Raw genomic sequence first — 27,539 nt, forward strand, 5'->3', positions numbered from 1 at the left:
ATTCAGAACAAATCCAAAATTTTCCATATGAAGAAATGAAGATATCTTTTAGACCAAGGGGAACCACAGGGAAGCCTTGGACTCACAGCAGGGTCCTCGTCCTGCTGTCTAATTTCCTGGCACTGTAACATCTCAGAGGATGTCGCCCAGCTTCCCTGGCCCCAGACCTGAGCTCCCAAAGGCACTTGGATCTGTCAGGAAGTACTAGAGGCAGTACCTCTAGGAAGACAGGAAGAACGGCAAGGGACCCAGCAGGACAGGGACCCAGCAGGATGGGGGAGAGGAGGAAGGCCCATAGAGGCATCCGTTCTTAGCTGTTCTCTGGGGAAGCCCTGAGGGGTGGACCCGGCGAGTGGAGAGCTAGGTACTCCCCAAAGGCTGGAGATTGGTATTTTTTAAAAGCAGTGTTCAATTTTTTTCTGATTATAAAAGTATCAGTTGCTAATTAGAGGAAGTTTAGCAAATGCAGGAATATAAAAAAGAAATCTAATCTTAATCCCTTAGAGCAGGGGTCTCAAACTCAACTCAGCATGTGGGCTGCAGAGCAAGATCACAGCCGTTAGGCGGGCCGCACTAGGTCTACAAAAGGCAACTGTTACGCAACACTTTTCTCGCTGCAGTTGAAAACAAAAAAAAATCAGTACAACAAGCACAATCGTACATGCAGTTTACTCAGTGTCACAAAACGACCAGAAACTGTAGTTCGCATCACAACTGCTGTTAACTAAGCTAATATCTAGATAGGATGCTAGAGAAATGAAAAATACAAGTAGGCCCCTAGGCTTACTTAATTTTATCCAAAATATTTTGAACTTCGTGGATTAGTCTGCGGGCCGCACAAAATTGTTCGGCGGGCCGCGAGTTTGAGACCCCTGCCTTAGAGGAAACTAAAACTGATAATTATTTTGTATTGAATTCTTTCAGGTTACACACACACACACACACACACACACACACACACACACACAATTAGAAATACATAATCTTGTGTCCTTTACCTCTGCTAAATCTGATTTTATGAACATCCCTGCACACACATCTTGGTGACCTTGTGTACATATTCCTAGCAGTGGTATTGCTGGGATCAGGTAAGTAAGCTTACAAGCCTCTATTTTAGGTAGATAAAGCCAAATTTCTCTCCCAAAAGGAGAAGGCAATTTACACTCCCACTGACAGGACTGAGGACTACTTCCCCAAACCTTCTAATCTAAGCATAGGGAGGGACCCAACATTTCACTTTCTACCGATTTGATGGGGATGGAAACAGCCATTTACCATTATTTTGATCCATGTTCCTTGAATCGAAGTCAGGGTGAGCATCTTTACAGATGTCTATTGGCCATTTATATTTCTTTTCCTGGAAATGGCCTGTTTGTATCCTTCACCCATTTTTTTTCCCTATTGGGATTGGGTTATGTTTTTCTTGCTGGTGTCAAGAGCCCACTATAAGTCAAGAAAACTGGTCCTCTGTTAATACTTTCTCTACTTTTTAATTTAAGAGACATTTGACAGAATTGTTGAATTACATTTAGCATTTATAAGAGATCATATCTCTAAATCTTTTTATGGTTTCCTCCCTTGGTGCTTTATGTAGCAAGTTCAGAGACCTGATATATTAATTTTAGTCAAATATCTGCTAATTTATTCCACTTTTCAAATGGACTCTAATCTGTGCCCTAATTTGAGGCGCTCTTGTTCCTTCTCTATGACTGCAGATGCTCGGTTTGTTTCTAGGCTACACATTTTAGGTTACTGACCCATCTGTTTTCACAACAGGAGCAAACAATTTTGATTTTTGTAGTCTTACAATATATTTTCATACTTGGCATAATACGTTTTCATCTTTTTATCAAATCCTATTTTAACCCAAATCCTATGAAATGTCTAAATTATTTTCCCCCAAGTTAAAAACATTATCTGGAAATTTAATCATAACTGCAAGTAAAGCTATAAACTAGAAAGAACTGATATCTCGTTCAGAATTCTACTTGGACACATTTTATATTTTAAGATTATATAGCTTTATCTAAATTGTTCTTTCATATTTCTTCAAGAGGTTAGTTTTGGCTATATTATGTCCTTGCTAATTCTGTGAGTAGAAGCTTTTGTACATTATATCTTTGAATTGGGTCATTAGAATATTTATTTTATACATTATTCTATAACCAGCTTTTCTGTACTCCGAGTTGTTTTTCCCATGATTCTCCTGGACACTCAAGGAAGAGAATGACATCTTCAATAAGTACAATTGTCTTCTCCCCGCTGTGCATATTTTTGTTGCGTTTACTTTACCGTCTGGCACCTGCACAGCAGCTACGGTCCCGTCTTCCGTGAGGGTCACTGGTGTCTCACTGCTCAGGGTGGCATTCCCAGTTCATTTTTAAAGCATCTTTTGCTTTTGCTATCAAAAAAGATCTTTGATTCCTAACCTACAAGTTTTTCAAAATCAGGCTTTTCAGCATCTACTGAAAGTCTTTTATATTTTAACATCAAGCTCCCCAATTTGAGCTAAAACCTACCAAAAGTGAAATGACTAGTAAGAGAGAAAAAGAACTTCTTAAAAGGTACAAAGTAGTGTGTCATTTTGGAAAGAGTTGTCACAGGTAATGTCAGCCGTGGTGTGAACTCGGCCAGGTTACTGTGGAGAGGAAGGAACGAACACGCCACGCTCGGTGCTTCTCCAGCCTGGACACCTCGAGAACTCCGCTGGACGGCACATCTCACCGGAACTGGGGAGTGGCTGTCCGCAGGAAGTACGGCAAACAATGAGAGGGGAGGGGAGCTGCCTTCAACTCTGTCTTCTTGCAAAGCACTTCACATGGTGGAGGAGGGGACACTGCGGAGCTGGGCAGAGCAGGGGTGAGGGACAGGCCTCCCTGCAGGTGCATGAGCGGCTAGCCTTCACTCCTGATGAGCCAGCGCCACTCTTCCACACACGGGCACTATTGTTCTGTATGTATCACTTACCCTCCTGGGCAGCTGTGTGTACCGCACATAGTCCTCCAGGAACAGGAGGGCACCCACCACGTCTGCAGGCATCTCAGGCACCTTCTGGCTGCAAGAGAACAGTCTGGGTCCATGAACTGCTCTGCACACAGGAGCCCCTCAGTCACGACACGGAAATAGTGAATCAATCGCTGACAGATTACTAAGTGAAGTCAAAGAAGAAACAGAGCTGTAGGACATCCTCTTGATTTCTATCATTATCCTGCTTGCCCATCTTCAGAGCACGGTGAAGATAGACCCCAAGTTCTCCGTGGATTACGTGGGCCTTTGCAATATGGCCCCAGCCCTCTGTCTGGCTCAGCTCTCTCTGGACCCTTCAGCACTTCGTGGTTCAAAGACGGGCAGGCCCCTCAACAGGGAAACCTTTCCCAAGCCCTCCAGTCTCTGCATGCTCATTTGAAAGTAAACCTCTGGACGTCTTTCCAGGCCCAGCCTGGTACTCCCTCCTCCAGGAAGTCCTCCCTGGCACCTGTAGACAGATGGCTTTTCTCTTATGCTCTCAGTATACTTGGTGTCTTCTACCAGCCTCTTAAATTTTCCATTGTGTGGGGCTTCCTTGAGGGCCTGGGTCATGTCTCCCTTGCCCTATCCCCAGTACCCGGATTGTGCCTGAACCACTACTTATATTGGCGGGGGTCAACTCAGTATGGCATCTAACACTTCCACATGGGTCCTAGTCATGTATCCATTCACACAACTATACCGCCACCACTCTCTACAGTGGGGAATGCAGCCAAGTGCCGGACAGTCTTCTTGTGGAGCTTACCACCTTCTTCTTATTAAAATGAGTTTTTAGGTGTGAAAGCTACTTCCAGGGTATATGTAGACTGGCATTTTCTAAATAACAAGGGTTTTGTGGCACTGGACTACCAATGGATTTCTCTGGTGATATTCTGGCTTTTGAGAAGAATGCTTCTGATGACTGCCCCCAGAAAGGTTCCCACTGCTTAGTCTTTCGGTGTGTGACCAGGCTACCTTCCGTTTGCCCTGCAGGGACCAGAGAAGGGAGGTCTCCATACATCTCCAGCTCCTGTGTCACCTCACTCAGCCCAAGCAGGAACCCTGAGCTGCAGTCCAACTCCAGGCGGCCAGTAGCACGCCGGACCGGGGCCAGGCTGCGTCCTGGGCAGTCAGCAGCAAGGCGCCGGAACCCTGAGCTGCAGTCTGACCCCTGTGTCCTGAGGACCTCTCTCCAGGCGGCCAGGAGCACGCGGACCGGACCCGGGCTTCGTCCTGGGCAGTCAGCAGCAAGGCGCCGGAACCCTGAGCTGCAGTCTGACCCCTGTGTCCTGAGGACCTCTCTCCAGGCGGCCAGGAGCACGCGGACCGGACCCGGGCTTCGTCCTGGGCAGTCAGCAGCAAGGCGCCGGAACCCTGAGCTGCAGTCCGACCCCTGGGTCCTGAGGACCTCTCTCCAGGCGGCCAGGAGCACGCGGACCAGAGCCAGGCTTCGTCCTGGGCAGTCAGCAGCAAGGCGGCAGCAGAGGGCGGAGGACCTGCCCACTCCTGACAGATGCTGAACTGCGGCTGAGGGTGGCCCGGCGGGGAGGGGACTGGAAACAACCGCCCTTGTGCCACCTGACCCCCGTGGTCCTGGCGAGATGCGTCACATGTTTGGAACCTGCTGCTTTCCCTCGCTACTGGCCTTACTTTGTGATTGTTACAACTTCATTATTGAGACTTCCCATCCTTCCAGGCTCTCTTCTATTTTTCGATTGTTAAAACATCTGCTCTTTGATGCATGGCTGATCATAGGTCCTAGAAAAATACCCAGTGTTTGGTGTTGTAACCATTAACTAAGGTAGGGAAGGACTGGCCTGACTGAGGCTCATGGGAAAAAGATGCCAGGATTTGAAAAGAAGATCAAATCACTATTAGCTGCCGATATGCAATGGATGTCAAGGACCTAGGACTGCAGTTTCAGGGCACTGTGCTCAGCAGAGGGTGCAGGATGAAGGAGAGTGATAACCCTCCACCCTAAGAGGAGGGCTGTAACTGTAATCCGTGTACCGGGTTGGGAAAACACATTTTACAGTGGCCAGTGACAAACTAGAGCACCCACGGGAGGTCTCCACAGCACGCCAGGGGCAAGTGGAGGCTCTCACCCAAAGAAAGAGAAGACCTGAGGCAGCAGGGGACATTAACAACTGAAGTGACACTACAAAGGGGGGACACTGTATTTATTCCATCTAACGTCAAAGGGTAGAAGAAGGCTCAGTGTGTGACATCTTCAGAGAGATGGATGACATTTTTTATTTATCATAATCAGGATTTCTTTTATGTATGTATGTATGTATCTATCTATCATCTATTTTTGATTAAGTGAGAGGGTGAGAGGCAGGTATACGGACAGACTCCTGTATGCACCCCGACCAGGATCCACCAGGCAAGACCCCTAACAAGTGATGCTCTGCCCATCTGGGGCTGCTGCTCCGTTGCTCAGCAACTAAGCTATTTTAGCACCTGAGGTAATGCCATGGAGCCATCCTCAGAGCTCAGGGCCAACTTGCTTGAACCATTCAAGCCATGGCCACAGGAGGGAAGAGAGAGGGATAGAGAGAGGGGGGGGGAGGGGTGGAGAAGCAGATGATCGCTTCTCCTGTGTGTCCTGACTGGGAATCGAACTGGAATTTCCACACGACATTCCAGGCTGATATTCAGGAACTTCTAACTACAAGAAGGACTCTACCAGTGTGCTGTGCTGTGTTGAGAGGTAATGGGAGCCCCATCAGTGGGAGTGTCCCAGCAGACACTGGACAACGACCCGCCAGGAACACCCAAGAGCTGACTCAGGCCCTTGGTGGAGGAAAATGAAATGGCCTCTGAAATCGTGTCCCATCAGCACAGGACTTGGAAGACCATCCCTGATGTCTTTAAGTTATATGGACAAAAGTGACCGGTGGTAATCTTCCAGATTTTGAATGTGTAACATGCAGAGAATTATAGTTAGCTGGGCTCAACCTTTGGGGTACAGAGAAGGAGGCTCAGAGCCCAGCACAGCCACATTTGGGGAGGGAAAAGAAGAGAGGTTTACAAGCTTTGTATTAAATAGGAACTTTGGTGGACACCAGGAGCTCAAGCTGTGTCCCAGGTCTGCCACAGACGTGCTCCCTGCCTCCCATGGAAGGGGTGGAGCTGTCCCCTGGCTGTACCCACAGGCCACACAGGCTCACTAGGTTCTGAGCATGGCATCCCTGCCGACAGAGGAACAGGCCTGCACTGTCTTCCCCGCACTAATTCTGGTCGTGACTCATTCATGCAATTATCACTGAGTGCGCCGGGGGCTCCCAGGCGGGTGACTAAGAGGGGCCCACCCCGATTTCCTCCGAACAAGAAGATGTGCCCTGACTTGCTGCACAGAGCAAGGTAAGCAGCCCATCCCTGTCTCCACCAGGAGACACTCAGAGGAGTTTGGCGTACAAGGTTCACAGTAATCCCGTTTCCCTGGCGGGCCGCACGCACCTGGTACACTGCTCCATTGTGGAGCGGATGAACTGGCCGACCAGTGCCAGGAACTGCTCCATGTAGCGGGAGTGGAACTGCTTCATCAGGGTGAGCAGTCCCAGGACGAGCGGAGGCCAGTCCACGGGGTCGGCAGGCTTCCGGCAGACCATTCCTGCGAGGAACCACAAATCACCAGTTACGCCACCAGGCCAAGTGCTGGCCTTCGGCACCACCACTCAGTGTGAACGTTTGTGAATGTCCGCACGCTTTGGGCCCACATCGTCCCTGGCATGTGACCATCTGGAAGGAATGACAACTTGGACTGCACTTTGAACTAGGCCTGGGGTTGGCAGAGTTTCTAGGGATTTGACAGATTCAACACAACAAAATGATTTCTCATTTTTATTACTGCCACGTTCTCTTTTGGATTATATAATTAAGGAATGTGATTGTACAAAAACTTCAAGATATAAAAATGTAAACGAGAAAATAAAAACGAACTATAAGCAACTTCTATTAAGAGTGGCATGACACATAAGAGACCTTGAACTACACTCTTAAATGAAAACAAATAAAATGCTGGATAAAGTATTTAATGTAAACAAGGTGTCTTTATGCACTGACAACCCATCAGTAGTAGTAACACGGAGAACAGGAGGCTCTGACTCGTGAGATGAACCCTTAAATCCGCTTGGAATATTTCTTGACATTGGTTTTGACCAACGTACAGAAAACAGAGTGAGCCTCAGTTGAGGGCTGGCTCTGTGCCGAGTACAATATCAAGTATTTTAAAAATCTGATTGGCCTGAGAGGTTAAGTAACTTGGCCACAGTCGTCACACAGGTGGAGGGTGGTGAAACCAGAATCCGAACACGCAGGTGTTCCCTCCCTCCTACGGTCAGGCCCCCTCCAGTGCCACCCTCTCTGTGCTATGTGGCAGTAACAGGCTGGTTATGGGAGGTGTGTCTGGAATCATGAAATATTTTTGAATGAGAAAATAAACATCTAATGGACTCTACAGCTTTACCCTAAAAAAGCTTATGAAATAGGAAGGGAAATACTTCACTTGCTGATTAAAAAATAATATGGTTCTGTTTATTAAAAAGGTCTTATAATACTTTCAAAGCAAATTAACCTCTATAGTGAATTTTTAAAAACTCTACTTAGAAAAAGGTTTGGAAACAGAGGAAGTACTTGGGAATCAATTAAAAGAGTGATTATAAAAATGTGCACAACAAAGTCAGTAACTAAACATTAGAAATTAAAGGACTATAGTTCGTTGATATGAAATCCACTGTCTACATTTCATTAGGGGGCATTAAATTTCAGAGGCCCAAAGACATGGACTTTATAAACACACATTTAATTAAGAAAAGATCTCTTATGTGACACAGCATTCTATACAAAGAGCTGTTTTATTAGTTATTAACCTGGTGATATTGGTTCTTACTGCAAAGAATAAATGTCAGACCATACCTAGGTTTTTGTTGTACTGAAGTTTTGGCAACTGAGCGATCAAGAATAGAAAGTTGACAATTGGGAAATAGGATAAGCGCTTGGTCGTGATGTAGATCTGGAAAGAGAAAGGTGAGAAAAACGCACGGTTTCTTGACAGTGCACAATACCACAGTGAATATACACATTACAAAGAGAAAGTTTCCGTTTTATTTCAATTTGTTGCTCTGACTACCTAAAACAAGGATGGTTCCATGAATTCACTGCCTTCAGCATTTTATTTAACAGCACTGGGTCCCCTGCACCCCCACAAATAAATACCCATGTAACAGTTAGGCCTCCTGGGAAAGGAACACTTTTGCTTAGAGATGAGCAGTTACCCCCCCCCCCCAAGCCTCTGAATGTCATTAAAAAGGGAGGAAAACAAGGTGGTGAGCAAGCCTGGGACAGAGAGCACATACAGCGGCCACGGCAAAGGGGAGGGAGGGGCATGGAGGGAAAGAAGGAGCTCCATGTGGCAGCAGCGGCAGTCCACAGGCAGAAAGCAAGTGGACGTCCCCTCTGCCATCTGCTTTCCCCTGGGCCACGTCCCAGAGCAGCCACCCTCCCAGTTCACCTGGCAGAATCCCTCCTCCCCACCGGCCCGGGTACAGGCTGCATTCTGGTGAGCAGCTCTGACTGCCCAGCTCCACCCTGGCACCCTCGCTGGTGAGGGGCCCTGGGGGAGCGGCCCGCCTCCGACCCTCCTGCTGCTCACCCAGCAAGGGCACATCCCAGCAACTCTCCCTAATCTCACCCACGGTCGATACACAGTGCTCGGCTCGTAGTAAGTACTCAGAAAATGTGAGCTGCTATTGTGGGTCACAATCTTTTAACCAAAAGCCCAGGGCATCATACAGATATCAAAATTTCACCCCTTATAGTTTTTACAAAGGTAATATAGGGTCTAGAGCAGTGCTGGTCAACCTAGTCCCTCCCACCCACTAGGGGGCGTTCCAGCTTTCATGGTGGGCAGTAGCGGAGCAACCAAAGTATAAATAAAAAGATAGATTTAACTATAGTAAGTTGTATTATAAAGATTTATTCTGCCAAACTCAGTGAAAACCTGACATAAAGTACTTGGTAAGTAATTATTATTATATGCTTTAACTTGCTGTAACTCTGTTTTATAAATTTTATAAAGTAAAGTTACTTCCCTACTTTATAAATCACCATTACTGGGGAACCGGTGGGTGGTTGGATTTTACTACTAACAGAGATACAAAAGTGGGCGGTAGATATAAAAAGGTTGACTACCCCTGGTCTAGATGAACACCCTACAAGCAGTCATTAAAACGTGAACATTCGGGAATAGGCTTTGCCGCCCCATGAGATCTGACACCAACTTGTGAAAAGCTCCCAGGCTCGGAGGAAAGAGTCTGCAGCCGGCCAGGTCGTAAGTGAGATTACAAAGGGAACACCTTCGGGCAGGAAGGATCATACCTGACAAACCTACAAGGAATCTCTTACAGACAGAGCACTTTGGGCTTTTTACGGAGCTCCGACAGACTGTAAAATCCCTGGGTCCCACAGCCAGAGTCAGGCAGGGCAGGCGTGAACACATCATCCTGTCACACTTGGGAACCAGGAGCTCAAAAAGGGGACGCTTGGGGAATGGAGGCTCTGGGGTCTGAATCCAGGTTCTCCCAGCTTAGCACAGTGACCGGCCACCTGGGCCAGATCACCATTTTGGACCCCACTGTCCCCCACCACACCATTATGTATTTTAATCAGCAACCTTGTTCAGTGGGTTGTGAATGCCAGCCGCCTCCAGGTAGGCTGTGATTTCGTATAGGAGCGTGTTATCCTCCTTGGGGTACGGAAGGGAAGGGTCCTGGTAGTGTGCTTCGATGTCTGCTAGGAGAGCCCTAAGTGGGAGGAAAAAACAAAACCGTGCTAAGTGTTAGAGATTGGCTGAATTTATCAACAATTAATACAGCGTCTGATGTCATCTTTTAGGGCCTTAGTCTCCTCATCTGGAAAATAAGGGCTGGTCCTTCCAATTCTCAATTGTCATGCCTGTGATGGGGAATAAGTAAAATTCAACCTCGAATGACTTTCTCTTCTGGAGTTAACCCAGATCAAAGGTTTTCACTACTCAAGTTTTACGAATTCACTGAACTGTTTCAATACCTACTATGTCAAAAGCACTAATTTAGCAACCAAGCAGCATGAATTATGTATCTTTAAGTAGAAGGCTTGAGCCCTGGCTGGACAGCTCAGTTGGTTGGAGCACATCCGAAGCACAGAGGTTGCCGGTTCAATCCCCGGTCAGGGCACATACAGGAGCAGATCGATGATCCTGTCTCTCCCCGCCCACCTTCCTCTCTGCTAAAAATCAATAAATTAAAAAAAAGAGTAGAAGGCTTGAAATGAGAGTAAGTTGCTGGGGAGGTGGAAGATATGACTACACTCCCGGATGTGTGCCCAGAGCCACTCCTAGTAACTGAAACACTTCTAATGGCCCACAGGACAATTAGTGACTCAGTGCTGTGGAACATCAAGTGTAGATTTTGGTAATACGGTCGACCCTTGAAAAACACGAGAGTTAAACACACTGACCCCCTGAGCAGTCAAAAATTCATATATAACTCTTTGTTCCCTAAAACTTAAATATTAATAGCCTACTGTTGACCAGAAGCCTTTCCAATGACACAATTAGCACGTATTTCGTATGTTGCACATATTATATACTATATTCTTAAAGTAAGCTAGAGAGAGAAAGTGATAAGAAAATCATAAGAGAAAAAACATTTATAGTACTTACTGAAAAAAATCTGCATATTAGTGGACCCTCGCAGACCTTTCAAACCCACGTGTTGAAAGGTCAACTGTAATCGCTTTCTCCCTCTGTGCAAGTACCTAGCAGTGTCTGATGTGTATAAAGTGATCAGTATATGTTGGCTGAATAAGTGAATCCATCAAAAAAAAAAAAAAAAAAAAAGAGAGACACACATACACCCATCCACACACAACAAGGGACAATACTGAGGAAATACAGATTTGATTTCCACAGGAAGGAAGCTCATTAATCCAGAGAGCCTCCTTACCCATAACTTGAAAGAGTAGGTGTTGAGGACCCTGGGCTGCTAACTGCTAATGAACAATGCAGGCCCACAGATGGCCCTTTCAAATGCTGGCACTTACTTATTGAGATTCTCCAGGGCTGCTGCCAGATGTTTGGAGTCAAATCGACAAGAGTAATTTAATTCATTGGCAATCTGTTGTCTCAGAATCTGCATCTGCCCCACCTGTGAACAAGCAAGAGCAAGACCAGGTAGAAGAGGTCAACATTGCAAAGGAGGCAAACACCAACATGACAGGTTTTCATTGGAGGATCACAACGTTCTGCAGAAAAACGTAAGCACTGTTTGGACTGGCTCGTGGCTAAGGGCACCATCCTCCCTGCTGGAGGAGCAGGGACCATTCAAGCACCCCTTGCATGGACTTCAGAATGCCAACCTCAAATATCCCCAAGCCTAATATTTTACAGAGCGACCCTTTAATGTTCAGTGTTGCATGTGTCTGTTTCGGAGCTCTATTTTTAATCTTCCGGAACAAGTTCTCCAAGTTTAGCAGCTGCTGGAAGAAGCCCTAACACCTTTACTTGTCCTAAACTGAACTTTCTCACATCCTAAGGATGCCATTTCCCTCAAAAAATTCTAAAATTTGGTGAATATAAGTGTTCTACATCACTCTGGAATAAAAATCATGTAATACTCTGGGTTAAAAAATAATCCACATAAATTCTACCAAGGAGGCCCCTCTAAAAACACTAACTCCTAGTCCAGGAGTCCTTAGCCTTGTGTTTGTACCTTGTACCCATCTGGAAGCTGGTGAAGCATATGGGCATTGTCTCAGAATAATTATTTTATGTGTATGAAATAAAATTAGGATCATAGGAGCCAACTGTAATGAAATATAACTATCAGACTATTAAAAGAGCAGATTGGTGATACAAAGTTATGTTAACAAGGCGAAGCAATCACTGTAACTCCCAAGTAGCAATGAGCATAAATGCTATTGAATGTCTATGTCAGGTGACAGCAAACCCTTCGGGACCGAGTTCCAGAGAGATCTCAGCTTGCTCCCACACATTGTCAGCAGCACAGAGACAGCAGTGCACTTCTCCTGGGCCAATACACTTCTTATTTTCCATTTTAGAAGAAGTATCCCTAAAAGATTAGCAATGGGGAGAGGAGGAATTGGAGGGGAGGCTGTTTTATAATGCCAGCACAATAAGGTGCAAACGGATATATTTCTCGAGTTGTTGGGAGCAGAGAAAACATTAAAAGAGCATAGTTCTCTAAGAACAAAGAAAAGTTATTATTTAGATAAATGGAGCTTGTAATGGTTAGTGTTAAGTGACTTCAAATGTCTTAATAGAATACCATTTTACTTATGTGAGGAAAATAAAAGTCAATGTAAAAAGTGTTGTTTATAAGTAAGAAATCTTTTTTTAATAGAAAAGACATTATCATTTAGAAATCAAAATAGGGCAAGGCCACAAAAATAGTGGGTTCTCTCAGGCTACCTCCACCTTGAATTGGCTCATATACTTCCTTACTTAATTCTAGATACTCTATGTCAAGGAGTCCCTTAAAAGCATCAATCTAGAAATGGAAACATACCCGTGACTGACGCTCTCTCTCTGTGGTGCTCACTCCAAGCCTTCTGTACAATGCTGGAGGCCAGGGCGCCAGGGAGCTCATCCTACCCATCTATTTGCTTATTTCGAGCTGTTTGGATTATCACTTTCTCCATGATTTCCCTAGTGTTGCACTGACCAATACAGCAGCTACTAGCCACATGTGGCCATTTATTTAAAATGAATACAATGAATACAATGATATAAAAAGTAAAGGTTCAGTTCCTGGGCCCCTAAGTCACATTTCAAGTACTCAGTATCAACCCATGGCTAGTGGCTACTGTTACTATTGAAAAGCACAGAGTATTTCCAAAATGACAAATTTGTCCTCGGGGGGCCTTAGATCTGGATCACTGACTTGGCTACTGTTGAATTACCAGCAATCACAATGAACAGCGGTCTGGAATAGCCACTGGACTCCGAACACCTGGCAACCAAGCCGACAACTTCCAAGCCTCTTCCAAGAACCCAAGAACCCATCATCTCCCCGGCCTCCTACAGAGATAAGAGTGAGGCCTGTCCAACCTCAGTCCGCCCAGAAGGTTTTGCAGCAATTAGAAAACTTGGCCTGAGTGGCTCTCAGTATCTGAACACCACTTGGAGAGGGAATGTCAGAGCTATGTAACGAAGGACACCTACCTAACAGCCAAAGGCTCCCGTGTTACCTATTCTGTTGACATTTCCAAATTAAACACGCATACACACATACAAAACCATAAACAACTTACTGAAATTATGGAAAATACATTGTGAATTTGGCCAATCAACAATGAGTCCTGCCTCAATGAGCAACTTCTGTAATTGGGAACAAGGGAACGGAACTTTTGTTCCTAAGGCATTCTAGACTTTTCCTTTGCTATGTGATACTTTACCCATGAATCAGTTTCCCACCAGGAAATCTAGCAGACGGTTAGATTTTCTGAGGAGACAGGTAGTGATTCCTTTAATTGTGTGTCACCCAACAACTGACAGTGCTTTGTACATAACAAGTGCTCAACAAAGGGCTGTCAGATGTCTTAGGACATTGAGTGATAAGAGAAGGACACACAGAGGAGTCAGAGGGCCCTTGGGAGCCACTGTCATTGTCAAGGGTGAGAGCACAGGAGCAGGTTCTACAATAAGTTGATTCCCATCCAGCAGATTCATCTCTCATTTCACTTTCTTGTTCATTTCCAAAGACACAGGGTTATGTCTATGGTGTACGGACAAGTCATGCCCCAGAGAGCCTGGCTCTTAACACCGATGTGAACACAGAGGGGAGAGAGACAGACAGTCTGTAGATGGACAGATCACTGAAGGAACGTGCTTTGTGAGGACGGATTATTACCGAGGGAGGACATTTTCCATTTCCTGTGTGAAGGCACCTCCTGCCAAAAGGCATTTCAAAGAGAAACACATTCCCTGAACAAAAGGAAAACAAGAGACCAATAAAAAGCATAGCCAAGAACAGCCCCAGAGAGGAAGACAAAGAAACAAATGAATTATAGAAACAATGACAAACTGAAGTATTGTATTTCATGTTTTAATGACAAAATAAAGAAGAAAAAGGACAAATAAAAAAAAAAACAAGTGTTTTTCTTCGGGCAACAGCGTTATAAGAAGTGAATAATTTAAGAAATGTATCAATAGCATTGATTATCACCCTTTCCTCCACAACGTACCTTCATTATGGCCTCGAGATAAGCTGTCCAAATCTTCTGTGTTTTGGCAATGGCGGAAAAATAAATTTTATTCGAATTTGCTGAAAGGTTAAAATATAATTTTCCATTTAGTGAATTTGGAAAGGTTACAGTGTTATCTCCACTTCCGGCTAGTTTCAGAACACTTACCCACAATGCCTTTGAGGGGGCTGACAGCACTCATGAGGGTTTTCAAAGTATCCTGAACCGTTTTGTCCCTCATGATAATTTTCTGAAACATACTGAGGAAATTCTAGAAGAAGTCAAAATCAAAGAACAAAACACAATGAATTAAATGGGCAAGCACTCCAGTTAACTGAACATTAGGGACAACATAGAAAGACCGGCCTAATCACAGCACACTGCCCTCGTCGGCAAACTGTAGCTCGCGAGCCACATGCGGCTCCTTGGCCCCTTGAGTGTGGCTCTTCCACAAAATACCACGTGCGGGCGCTACCTCGATAGGGAATGTACCTACCTATATAGTTTAAGTTTAAAAAATTTGGCTCTCAAAAGAAATTTCAATCATTGTACTGTTGATATTTGGCTCTGCTGACTGATGAGTTTGCTGACCACTGCCTAGGGTGATAGGAAGCAGCAACTTCTGGTTCCAATTAGAAACATCCCTTTTGAAGGAGGACATACTTGCTGGCTTTAAACAGAAAAATTGTCTTATCTTCCCAAGATGAAATTCACACAAATCTAAACATAAAAATACTCTGCTGGCCAAGAAATTCTAGTTGATTCTTGTTCTTACATACACATCTCAGTATGGGAAAGAATGAAAGAAAACTCAAATGATCTACTGTCTCCTCTCCCAGGCTAGCAGGAAACATGCACGGAAGCCGGGAGGCTCACCTGTAACTCCTTTACTATCATAAAGCACAGGAGCCTGTCGAGCCCGTTCAGCCCGAAAGTTCCCAACGTGGTCTGGATTTCTGCGAAGAGGCGGCTGCTGGTCACTTCTTGATGAGTTTTCATATCATACCAAGTGTTCAGCTGGTCAATGTAACATGTCACTCTAAAACAAAAGCAAAACACACCTCACACCGAAAAGCCGCGGAAGAGTCATCCTTAAGAGATGTGGGGCTCAACAGGATTTAGGGCATCAGACATGAATAGCAACCGTGACACGATCTGTGTTGAATAACCTCTGTTTCTAGGCTCCCAAGAAGATATTTTCACAGTGACGCCTGATTGACCAGGAAGGTAAAACTCAGTTACAACATCTTTCCCTGCCCTGTGCTATGTCACTGGTTTAACTGACTCATTTCTATTGAGTTGAGCTATTGTTTAGAGTCATGTCAAGAGGACAAGGTTGGAGCTGGGCGTCAGGCTGGAGGATGTTAGAATGCAGGCGTCTCTCTCCATGTAAATTTCCAGAGACTGTGGTCAAGATAGTCAGATGTCATTTCCATTCTGGTAAGAGAGAAACTCTGAATCCTAGTGCCCTAACATTTGAGAGTATGATGACAAAGCCACTTCCTTTCTCCTCCCAGTTTTGGTCATCAACTAATGATTCCTTTTAGACTCAGGAGTGTGACGATGATGACAACAGCCAACAGTATTTACAGACACTTCTTAGGTGGCAGGTGCTGGGCTAAGTGCCTTCTGAGTGCTATCCTTTTCCTTCCTCGTAATAGCTCTGTGAAATACAAGCCATTTGACACTCAGTTTACAGGTGAGCTACCCAAGGCTTAGAGAGGCCTGATTCCAACACCACATGCTTAGCCACCATTTTTTAATTTTTAAATTTTTTTTATTGATTTTTAGAGAGAGGGGAGAGAGAGAGAGAAGGGGGAGGAGCAGGAAGTATCAACTCCCATATATGCCTTGACCAGGCAAGCCCAAGGTTTCAAACCGGCAACCTCAGTGTTCCAGGTCGACGCTTTATCCCACTGCGCCACCACAGGTCAGGCCTTAGCTACCATTTTAATGGTTCTCTGATGTTGGGGTAGACACCTTAAATCACCGGAACAACATATTATAAAGCAGGTGGCCAGTCCACTCTTGGAGAGTCTGATTCAGCAGGTCTGGCAGAGTCCCAGCCTCTGCAACTGCCCAGATTGCACAGATGACCCGCTCCTATGCTAAGACCCAGTGTGTAACATCGCTGAAATGGGGTGTGGGAGGGAGATGACCGGCTCCTATGCTAAGACCCAGTGTGTAACATCGCTGAAATGGGGTGTGGCAGGGAGATGACCGGCTCCTATGCTAAGACCCAGTGTGTAACATCGCTGAAATGGGGTGTGGGAGGGAGATGACCGGCTCCTATGCTAAGACCCAGTGTGTAACATCGCTGAAATGGGGTGTGGGAGGGAGATGACCGGCTCCTATGCTAAGACCCAGTGTGTAACATCGCTGAAATGGGGTGTGGGAGGGAGATGACCGGCTCCTATGCTAAGACCCAGTGTGTAACATCGCTGAAATGGGGTGTGGGAGGGAGATGACCGGCTCCTATGCTAAGACCCAGTGTGTAACATCGCTGAAATGGGGTGTGGGAGGGAGATGACCGGCTCCTATGCTAAGACCCAGTGTGTAACATCGCTGAAATGGGGTGTGGGAGGGAGATGACCCGGCTCCTATGCTAAGACCCAGTGTGTAACATCGCTGAAATGGGGTTTGGGAGGGAGATGACCGGCTCCTATGCTAAGACCCAGTGTGTAACATCGCTGAAATGGGGTTTGGGAGGGAGTTAGAAGAGCCTCAGAGGTAGGGAGACTTCATTGGAAGTAAATCAGAAGAACAAGGTGAGTTCCAGAAGCACATTATGACTTCTCTCAGGCTCGGTGTCCTTCCATTGTCCAGGTCCGGAACTTTGAGTGCGTCTCTTAGGAGGCTGTCAACACTGAGGGGGAAATTGATATATGACACAAAATCCCCAGTCATGCCTGATCCTTTCTGCAAGTATTAGCATGGCATTAGGTGGGGAGTTTTCCAGAAGGATTCAGTGATTAACTCATGGGCACCAAGAAAGGAGGCGCTACAAAACATTTTGGATCAATTACTCCTTTAGACAAAACTCATTTCCGCCGGGATTTTGGGAAGAAGTTTACATATTGTCAAGGGCAGTTTTGAGCCTATGAGATTTTTGTGACTACACATACACTGTGACTCACTGCCTGCAAAGCTATGGAGTCTGCCTTTGAAGCCACAGGACCTCAGAGCTGGGCTCCAGAGTCAGAGGGCCTGATGTTTATTCGGGGTCCACCATTCCTTAACTCTGTGATCCTGGGCAAGTGCTTTTGCTTCTCTTGCCTCAGTTACTGCATCTTTCAAATGGAAAGAATAATGCTGAGCTCATAAGATTCTTGTAATGAGTAAATGAAAGAATGTGGTTGTGTTCTGGGAAGAGAGCACAAGATACACGCTCAACCAAATGTTAGTTCTTACTATCGAAGGGGCTGGGGTGTCGGGCTAGGAAACGAGGTAGTCTTAAAGGGTCGGGATACAAACTGAGAAGTGCAAGACCCAGAGACTAGAATGGGGAAGCATGTCAAGGATACTGGATACAGATGAGCGACTTTAAATTTTTAAAAAAATTTGGTATGTTGGATGTGCACAGATCCGAGCAAGTAGCATGTTCACTGGAGAGCAAGAGAAGCAAAGACTGAAGGTGGCCACAGAACTTGGGGTGCTTCCATCTATATTTCTTTGGACTGAGGTCACCTCAGTCACACTGCGGAAAATAAGCAGGCTCAAAAAGTGCATTTCAATCCACCCAGCGGAAGGGATCCAGCCACGGCCGGAACAGGCGGGACCTGAGTGCGTGCAATGTGCGTTTAGACTTGGATTGTCCGTGGTGTTCGCGGCCCAGGGGAATTCAGATGCACCTACTTTGGGTCTGTGATCCGCAGGATTTCTCTGCAGAGTCGACCAATAAATGTGACAGACTCATCCACAGGGGTAAACTTTGGTATCGGAATATGAGTGGACTGATACATACTTTGCCAGTCTTGAATCTAGGAGAAATAACAAATATTTAGGATATCTTTGACAAGGTAACCTAGTGATGCTTTTCCCACGTAGTTTTACAAGGATAATGTTGTATAAAGAGTGACAGTGAATACTCCTTGGTTTCAAATAGGGAACTTTTAAAACTGTATCAATAGTCATTCTAAAATGCCAAATAAAAACATTTATTAAAAAAGAAACATTTATGAAAGAGTAAGATGAATGAGGATAAGAAGAGACAAAAGAAATTCTGGCTTTTTGGCTCATAAGGTAATGTGTATCAGTGTAATAATAAAAATCCAAATTATCATAAGGTTGGAAGATACTTAACCTTTCAACACCTGAATCATTAATTTCCTAATTAAAAGCATACAGAGCGGACCCTTGTTAACTACTGACTAAAATCTAACTTCTCAGCCGTGCTACCTAAGAATCTGATGCTCAAATAACCCAGTTAAAAAGTAGGGAAAGGACTAAGTAGATATTTCTCTGGGGAAGATACAGAAATGGAGAAGAGCACAGGGAAGGATGTTCAACATCACTAGTCATTAGGACAATGCAAGTCAAAGCCACTATGAAATACCACTTCACACCTATTAGGATGGCTACATTCTTTTTTTTTTTTTTGTATTTTTCTGAAGTTGGAAAAGGGGAGGCAGTCAGACAGACTCCTGCATGCGCCCGACCAGGATCCACCCTGCATGCCCACCAGGGGGCGATGCTCTGCCCATCTGGGGCGTTGCTCTGTTGCAACCAGAGCCATTCTAGCACCTGAGGCAGAGGCCATGGAGCCATCCTCAGCACCCGGGCAAACTTTGCTCCAATGGAGCCTTGGCTGCAGGAGGGGAAGAGAGAGACAGAGAGGAAGGAGAGGGGGAGGGGTGGAGAAGCAGATGGGCGCTTCTCCTGTGTGCCCTGGCCGGGAATCGAACCCGGGACTCCTGCACGCCAGGCCGATGCTCTACCACTGAGCCAACCGGCCAGGGCTTCTTTTTTTTTTAAAGGAAAATACCAAGTGCGGTGAGAGTGTGGAGAAATTAGGAAATTAGAACCCTAAGATATTGCTGGTGAAAAAAACATGGTGCAGACACTGTGGGAAACAGCTTGGGGGTTCATCAATAAGTTACACACAGAATTACCATATGACCCAGCAATTCTGCTCTTAGGAACACCCTCCAATCAAACCCAACTGACTCTTAAGTCTTCTGAACTCTCTATCACTTGAGTTACAACAATGACAACAAACAGATGCATTCTGTAGCCATATAATCATGTCTGGTTTCTCCTTAGGACAATGAATGCCTAGGGGTCAGGTGTCATATAAACTTTTCTGAAATCTTCACAGCTCCTCCTCATGGTACACCAAAGGTATTCGTGACTTTCTAGTGCTTACTGATTTTTAGTAACTGCTTAAACAAACTTTCTCGCTGGCATTTCTGAAGTCTGGGGTATGTAGTTTAAAAGTCAGAAATAACAAATCTAGTCAAGAGCTTAAAAATGCATTTAGATACCTTTGTTCTTAAGAAGTTATTACACTCCTGCTCCACATTATAATTTATAATACGAGATACTTCTTCCTGCCAAATCTTCAAAGCATAGATGTTGACGTAGTCCTGTATGTATTCAAAAGAACGGTGAAATCCATCCATGGTAGCTCCCAACTCTTTCAGCTTAGGCATCAGTTCACTTGGCTGTGCAAACAGGGAAACATAAATTCTGTTATACTGCAGTAGACTGCCAATCACTAATATCTACATTAGACTTTAACTGATACCCTAAGAGACCATAATGATAGTACTAGCTAGCTGTGGAAATACCTGTTTCCTGCCCATCTAGGATGACTGATAACTGATGTCTGAAATTCAGCAAAAAATCGATTTCATTCATTCGGGAAGGAAGCCTCACACAAAAAGTGAATGCTGATTTATCTATGTCATTTGATGAATATATCTATCTTAAATACTTTAACTATTTTAAATTGAATTTACTGAGATGAAAAGTACCCTACAGATAAATTTCAGGCCTAAATTTTTTTCTGAGAAAAATTACCATATTCCTGACCCTAGAGCAGTGATTTTCAACCTTTTTTGAGCCGTGGCACATTTTTTACATTTACAAAATCCTGGGGCACACCACCTACCAAAATGACACAAAATGACACTCTTAACTGTTAGAATTTATTTAAAGTTTAAATAAATTACATTTATTAAAAAAAAAGTTAAATAAAAAAGGATAACCTCCTCATATATACAGTCCCATGTAACATCCCTCATATATACAGTCCCATGTAACATCCCTCATATATACAGTCCCATGTAACCCCTCATATATACAGTCCCATGTATCTCCTCATATATACAGTCCCATGTATCCCCTCATATACAGTCCCATGTATCCCCTCATATACAGTCCCATGTATCTCCTCATATATACAGTCCCATGTATCCCCTCATATACAGTCCCATGTATCCCCTCATATACAGTCCCATGTAACCCCTCATATATACAGTCCCATGTATCTCCTCATATATACAGTCCCGCTAATAGATACTGGAGCTTTCATCAAGGTTGTGGGTTCAAATCAATTTGGCAAATACTCTCTCTATATAGAGACTGGAAAAAATCAATTTTAGAAAATGTTGGGTACTTGTGTAACCTCATAAGTCCTCAGAGCATCTCTACTGTCAGATTGAGAAGTTTGCTTTCTAGGTAAGGATTCTGATAAATACTAGAGTTCTCCCCTGAGGTTGTGGGTTCAAATCCCATGGTCAGCTGGGTGCAGGGGCCTTGGTTCTGTCTGTTTTGATGGTGTATATAGAAATTTGAGCTCTTTAAGAAGATGACCCTTCAGGAGGCCATATACAATATAGATAACATTGTGATGCATTGTATATCACCCTCTGCGGGGGCCTCTTTTAAAAAGAAAAAGGTCAAATATCTATATATACCATCAGGATAGACATAACCAGCTGAGGCTGAGGCTTCATCTAGGGGTGGCAACATTTACCTCCAGTCCTGACCAGGATTAGAAATCAGGACCATGGGGAGGAGTAGCAGCTTCAACTACTCGCTGTGGCCACACAATGATGACAAGTGCGCGGCAGCCCGAGCAGGGACCTTCCTGGGTGTGGATGAGAGGCGGCCTACGATTGGTTCATCGCTAGTGGTCGGGATGAATCCTAGAAGGTGATTGGTCAGTGAGCGTTCCCTGTGCCTCCACTCTTCCTGTCGCTGATAGCTGGAGGGATTGTGAGGGGAATGTTTATGTTCGGATGGAGGCAGCTGGCAGCAGGCTGGATAAATAGCCTCCGCGGGCTGTAGTTTGGGGACCCATGTTTAACTTCCCCACGGCACACCTGACCATGTCTCACGGCACACTAGTGTGCCATGGCACATTGGTTGAAAAACACTGCCCTAGAGAAACATTTGGGCCCAAATAGCTTAGTTTCTTGGTGATTTCAGGAAGCACTATGAGGAGTAGGGCGGGAGACAGAGAAGGGATAGAAGTCTGTAAAACAAAAAACCAAAACACCATATACCTTAACATATTAAACAAAATAAAAACACAGCTTTTGTAGTTCCTGTCTGATTTAGGGTTAACAAATTCTTTTAACCACAAGAAGTAACTCTGAATTACAAACATCAGTTTCAATTCTTTTTTTTTTTTTAATTATTTTTATTTATTTATTCATTTTAGGGGGAGGAGCAGGAAGCCCCAACTCCCACATGTGCCCTGACCGGGCAAGCCCAGGGTTTTGAACCGGCAACCTCAGCATTCCAGGTCAACGCTCCATCCACTGCGCCACCACAGGTCAGGCCTCAATTCTTAAATTAAGGGATCAACAGGTGAAGGAAAACAGTACTAATTTTAAAAAGGATTTTCTTAAAATATGAACAGATTACAATATAGGATCAAAAAGTACATCTGTTAATTGTACTGAAAGCCATATATTAGATATATGTTGGAGGAAAGATCTTGTTAAAAATGGTCCATTTTCTCAAACTGAACAGACAGAAAGAGAAAGGACATTCATTTCGGTCCTCTGGTACCTTGGCTCGAGGGTTGAAGATCAATCCCCTATGAAGAGCGAAAGCGACCCGTTTGACGAGCTCCTTCCTTATTCCGTCTTCCAGCAGCTGTTTGGGGTCCACCTGGGTGCAAATCAAAGGGGAATCAATGGCAGTGAGGAAGAGCCCTGTGCTGAGGCCTCTGGGGAAGGGGTGTCCAGCACCCACAGGGGAGCACCTCTCCACCACTTTCCACCGGGCTGGGGCTGTTGTCCTCTCCTGCCCTCTGCGATCTGCGGCAGCCGGGATGGGATCAGTAAGCCCGTCACCTCTTTAGGACTTGGTTTATCTCAGCAAAACACGTGAGGATAATGTTACATGATCTTTTGAAGATGGTGGGTATGGGAAGTCTTAAGTTGCCCCACATTTTAATCACTTCATTAAAAGTAAAAGAGGTCCACATCCCCAGGAGGGGTGAGACGGAGGCCTGCACTGGAGTGGAGCGTGTCTTTCCTCCAGATGTCACCTCAGGGCATCCGTAGCCATGTGGGCAGATTCCGGTTTTGGCTCTGCAGATTTGACAATCCTCTTTTCCATCAGCCCTCTTGGAATAGTGTTTATAATTAGGGAGATAAAATATCAGAGCTAATCTGTTATCTAAGCTGATTTTGTTGATTCTTTTTTCTGTAATGAGAAAGCTTTTGTCACTTCACAAAAGACGTCTCTCCTATCAGATCCAGAAAACATCAAACAGCGCTAAGGCACTCCTTTGAACTCCTGGGAACTTGTCTCTTTTTAAAATTGGTAAAAAAAAAAAAAGATAGTATTTCAAAAAGTCATAAAGGGAATTGATGGAATTGATGGGTTCCACCTGCGTTTGATCATATCTACACTTCAAGGAAGATAAATGCAATCAAAGTTGCAGAAATGATGAAATCCAGAAAAACATGTTGAATGAATGACATCATAGTCATGCAATCAGCAAAATCCAGGCCGGGGAGAAACTCCAGGTCAAAGGCTTGGGTTCTTCAACAGATGAATCATAAGAAGGAGAAGGATAAAGACATCTACAGATTAAAAGACATGACATATGCCCATTTTAAAAATGGGCAAGTATAAACTAAAGTGCAGAGAGATTTACTTTTGGATGATGAAACTATAAACAGAGAGACTGAAATGAGATCAGGGCACATGAGGAAGAGGATTTGGCTAAATTATGTCTCTTGACTTGAGTGCTGATGAAAAAAAATGTATTTACCTTAAATAACCCATAAAAGCTACATAATTGTTTTGATAAAAATTGTTTTGAAAAAAATTGTTCTGATAAAAACTGTTTCAATAAAAAGCTTTTATCATCTATGCTCTATTTTATAATAAAGAGGTAAATTAAAAATAAATACAATCAATGAGAATAAAATCAAAGAAGTAACATGAAGTTTTCAAAGAAATATTCCTTATATGAACAGATTTAACAAAAGAGTTCAATGTTTTCATGAATCTGAAGGTCTCCAATGGACTTTCCGATTTTTCCTAGACTTCTGCTAATCTATGGGGTGTTCACAGCAAAGAGGAAGCTCCCCTCACACACCCCCTTTCTCACATTTCTATCCCCTGCCTCAATTTAGCAACAGTTAACCACTGTCATATGGATCCTCCAGAATTTCTTTGTTTATTTACATACATAAATATTTATCCTTATATACATATATAATTTCAAAAACTAAATGTGATAATGTTCACACACACACACAGTTCTGCAATTTACTTTTTTCACTTTAGAAATCTAGTAGCCATTCTTTCTGAAGGGCAGCAGTGAGCAGTTCATGACATGAGGGCACCATGATGTACAATCTCTTGCTGACAAATACTTAGATTATTACTACTTTTTCGGCTACCTCTAATAATGAATACATACCTCTGTGTATATCTTACTTGCTTTAAGTCATACTGACTAAAGTGAACTTACACTTTTTACAGGTGTTTGAAATACATCCATCACACTGGGAGGTTCAAGATGCTAAGGGGGCTCTGGCCGATTGGCTCAGCGGTAGAGCGTCAGCCTGGCGTGCAGGAGTCCCAGGTTCGATTCCCAGCCAGGGCACACAGGAGAGGCGCCCATTTGCTTCTCCACCCCTCCCCCTCTCCTTCCTCTCTGTCTCTCTCTTCCCCTCCCGCAGCGAGGCTCCACTGGAGCAAAGATGGCCCAGGCGCTGGGAATGGCTCTGTGGCCTGTGCCTCAGGCACTAGAATGGCTCTGGACGCAACAGAGCGACGCCTCAGAGGGGCAAAGCATCGCCCCCTGGTGGGCATGCTGGGTGGATCCCAGTCGGGCGCATGCGGGAGTCTGTCTGACTGCCTCCCCGTTTCCAGCTTCGGAAAAATGAAGAAAAAAAAAAAAAAAAAAAGATGCTAAGGGCCCTGAGCTGCCAGACTGGCAAAGGCAGTCTCCCGGGTGGGATGGGGCCCGTGTGGTACCCTCTCTGCTCTTATTATCTGGAAGTGAGTGGCAAAGGATTTACATTTTTCTTAAACAGTCTTTCCTTTGGTAATTATTGCTAATTGTTAGGTTTTACCACACCCTTCTTATAAGGGTCGCTTTGCATATAAGATGCTTACTCTCGTCTGAGGCTTTATCACTATGGATTAGTCAGAAGTGACAATACCCATGTATAATTTCTGCGTATCAACTGAATTCAACTGGCATTGGGCTAAAGCATGTTTAATGGATTCTATTAATATTCCAGGGGTAAACAGTATTTCTTTTAAAGTACTTTCAGAAAACAGACACTAAAGTTTCCCATCTATTTTGGTTCATGTTCTATATTTTCTTGGATCTTATTAACATAATTGTTAATCTGGCATATCAATAGCTTTATATATTTTTTAAAATCAGAAATGTTCAGATTCTACTGATAGCAGATAAATGGAGAAGTAAATACAATCAACACGAGCCATGTGAATGGGTACATCACTAATCACAGGACTGTAAATTAAACAGCAGTGAGACCGACGTCATATTCCTTAGGAGAGCAAAACTTAGAAAGTAGAAAATGACCAGGAAAAATATGGGTAGATACACAGGAAGTGGTCATTTACGAGGGCAACCTGGTGGTAGTGAGACAAGCTAAGTATAATGTGCCCTATGACCCAGTGACCCATTATGGGGATGTAGATTTCAGAAATTCGTGTCCAGTCTGCAGCGAGCACGTGGGAGGTGCTCATCTTGACACTATTTATGATAAAGGGGAGCACAGGTGAGATATTGGGCAACACAGGCGTCTGTCCATAGGGCAATGGTTAAGTAAACGGTGAGATTCTATACAGTCATAAGAAGTAACTGACTACCTGGCCCATAGCAACATGAATATTTTTCAAAAGCAATACCTAGTGAGAAAAGCTGAAGAAGGACAGACAGAGCACAATCATTTAGGGAAATCAAAAACACATGCACACGTAAAATAACACCACATGCTAAAAATGAGGGTACTTGCATATTCAGGGCCAGAAATCACACACAAAGAGTGGGTGCTGTGGGAGATGGGCATGGCTATCAGGGAAATAAGAAAAAATAAGAGAAGAGAGGAGCTCACACGCATCAGTGATGACGATGACCTGACAATAACAGTGACATACACTTGTCCCCGCTCTCTGCACTGGGGTGCCATAAAAAAATAATAAAAAGGAAAAAGAATGGCAGAAAGAGGGAGAGGTCCAGCCAGCTATTTTGTCTAAGGGCATTGAGCCATTTTTCTTTGTTATAAAAATTCAACACAATAGATTTTGCTTAGATCTAAATAACTCGGGATATTATGAAGAATAGGATTATACTGCTCTCTCTTCCTCCATCAATACGGGAGTAATATTAAGCTCAAAAGGTGAATGTGAAACAGTAGGGACACAAGATGATCAAGTCTCTCCCAGTTCTCGGAGGGATAAAGACCACAACCATTCAAACTAAGAGTCTTACTCGAGGCCACGGACACAAGCATCAAAGCTGTTACCTTGATGATGCCAACCAGAGTCGTTTTCATCATTAAGATGCCTTCAGTAAAAATGGAAATCGCGTGCGTCAGCTTGGCAACCTTTAGCAAAGGAAAAGGGGTTAGTGAAGTACTCCTCAATGGCAGGGGAAGCTCCAATCATTGGCTAACGGTCCCGGAAGGGGCCAAGACAACAGGAATGAGCGGGTAGCTGTAGGACCCCTGTGTACACATGACGTGGTCAGACATGAGGCTTTGTGGTGTCACTGAGAGACCACTGCAAGGCAACTTGGGAAACTGAATCAGAAGACATTAAATAGTTCTTTAAACTTTGACCAATCGCTTTCCTTTCTTTGGGCCTCAGTTTTTTTGTAAAAAAATGAGGGCAGGCCTCAATGATGTGGATGGTCCCTTCCAAGTAGAAAGGGCTCATTGAGACTCTTCTCCTTATGTGTTTTTCAAGGAACACCAGGAGACACTGATGAGGTAGACAGACGCTATATTTGAGTTAGAATAAATGTGAAAATTCTATGCTTGAAAAATCTAAATTCCCGATGTAATTCTTGGTGCTGTGTCAAAGGGGGTGAAATGAGTACTGGGGTGAAATGTGAGAACACTGGACATCACAAATAAGTCTCCACTAGATTTCAGTTCTCATGTCTGCAAGTTTAGGGAGAAAGAAAAGCAGAGGTTTGGGGGAATAATGACCTCTGAGGCTGCTTAGCCCCTGAGAGGACTTCAAAGTCTGGCTATAGGAAATGGTTAATGGACCACAAGTTACTCTGAGCCACTAGTCTGATGTACAAAGCAGAAACCAGAATGGGAAAGGTCTCGGCAATCCAAGCAGAATAAGGCTGGCCTCCCCAGGACTGTTCAAGAGCGAAGGGACGAGCAGGTCTCCACTTCCTCTGACAATACTCAGACAGACAAGGCCTTAACCGACTCCAGGACAATGCAACCAATAAAGGTATGACTGCACTAAACTAGCAAATGTAGTTATCACCGAGGGTAGACCAGAGTTGGGCTGGCGGTCCCGGGGATACAGCCAGTGACACAGACCTGTGATACTGCACGGTTTCGGTTTTAAATATCAAAAGGCATGAGCCAAAGGGACAAGCCACCTCATATCGTGGGCCCAGCTGGGCATAGTCCCTCAGCTTGTCCTTGTCCAGGCGGGTAGGCACTTCAATGATGTCGTGGGTCTGAAGCTTTATGATCTTTAGAAGGGAAGTAAACATGCTTTCTGGAATGATCTGCAAAACCTTTAAGGGAAGAAAAAAGACAAAAAACAGTTTAACAACTTTTATTTTTGTCTTAGCTGACAGA

General features: G+C 44.4%; 1 protein-coding gene across 1 annotated transcript in view; it reads right to left on the bottom strand.

Moving 5' to 3' along the window:
- WASHC5 (WASH complex subunit 5) overlaps window positions 1-27,539 on the bottom strand; it is a 65,444-nt gene that overhangs the window by 439 nt on the left and 37,466 nt on the right. The window contains exons 16-28 of the mRNA XM_066379476.1: window positions 27,335-27,475; window positions 26,235-26,315; window positions 22,276-22,377; window positions 19,737-19,916; window positions 18,109-18,233; window positions 15,130-15,292; window positions 14,422-14,524; window positions 14,254-14,333; window positions 11,092-11,195; window positions 9,683-9,812; window positions 7,927-8,023; window positions 6,469-6,622; window positions 2,968-3,055 (exon numbers count right to left, since the gene is read on the bottom strand). Of these exons, the coding sequence (XP_066235573.1) occupies window positions 2,968-3,055; window positions 6,469-6,622; window positions 7,927-8,023; window positions 9,683-9,812; window positions 11,092-11,195; window positions 14,254-14,333; window positions 14,422-14,524; window positions 15,130-15,292; window positions 18,109-18,233; window positions 19,737-19,916; window positions 22,276-22,377; window positions 26,235-26,315; window positions 27,335-27,475 (1,548 nt within the window). The remainder of the gene's footprint in view (window positions 1-2,967; window positions 3,056-6,468; window positions 6,623-7,926; window positions 8,024-9,682; window positions 9,813-11,091; window positions 11,196-14,253; window positions 14,334-14,421; window positions 14,525-15,129; window positions 15,293-18,108; window positions 18,234-19,736; window positions 19,917-22,275; window positions 22,378-26,234; window positions 26,316-27,334; window positions 27,476-27,539) is intronic.

Source organism: Saccopteryx leptura, chromosome 3 (genome assembly GCF_036850995.1).
Source record: "Saccopteryx leptura isolate mSacLep1 chromosome 3, mSacLep1_pri_phased_curated, whole genome shotgun sequence".
NCBI classification, from domain to species: domain Eukaryota; kingdom Metazoa; phylum Chordata; class Mammalia; order Chiroptera; family Emballonuridae; genus Saccopteryx; species Saccopteryx leptura.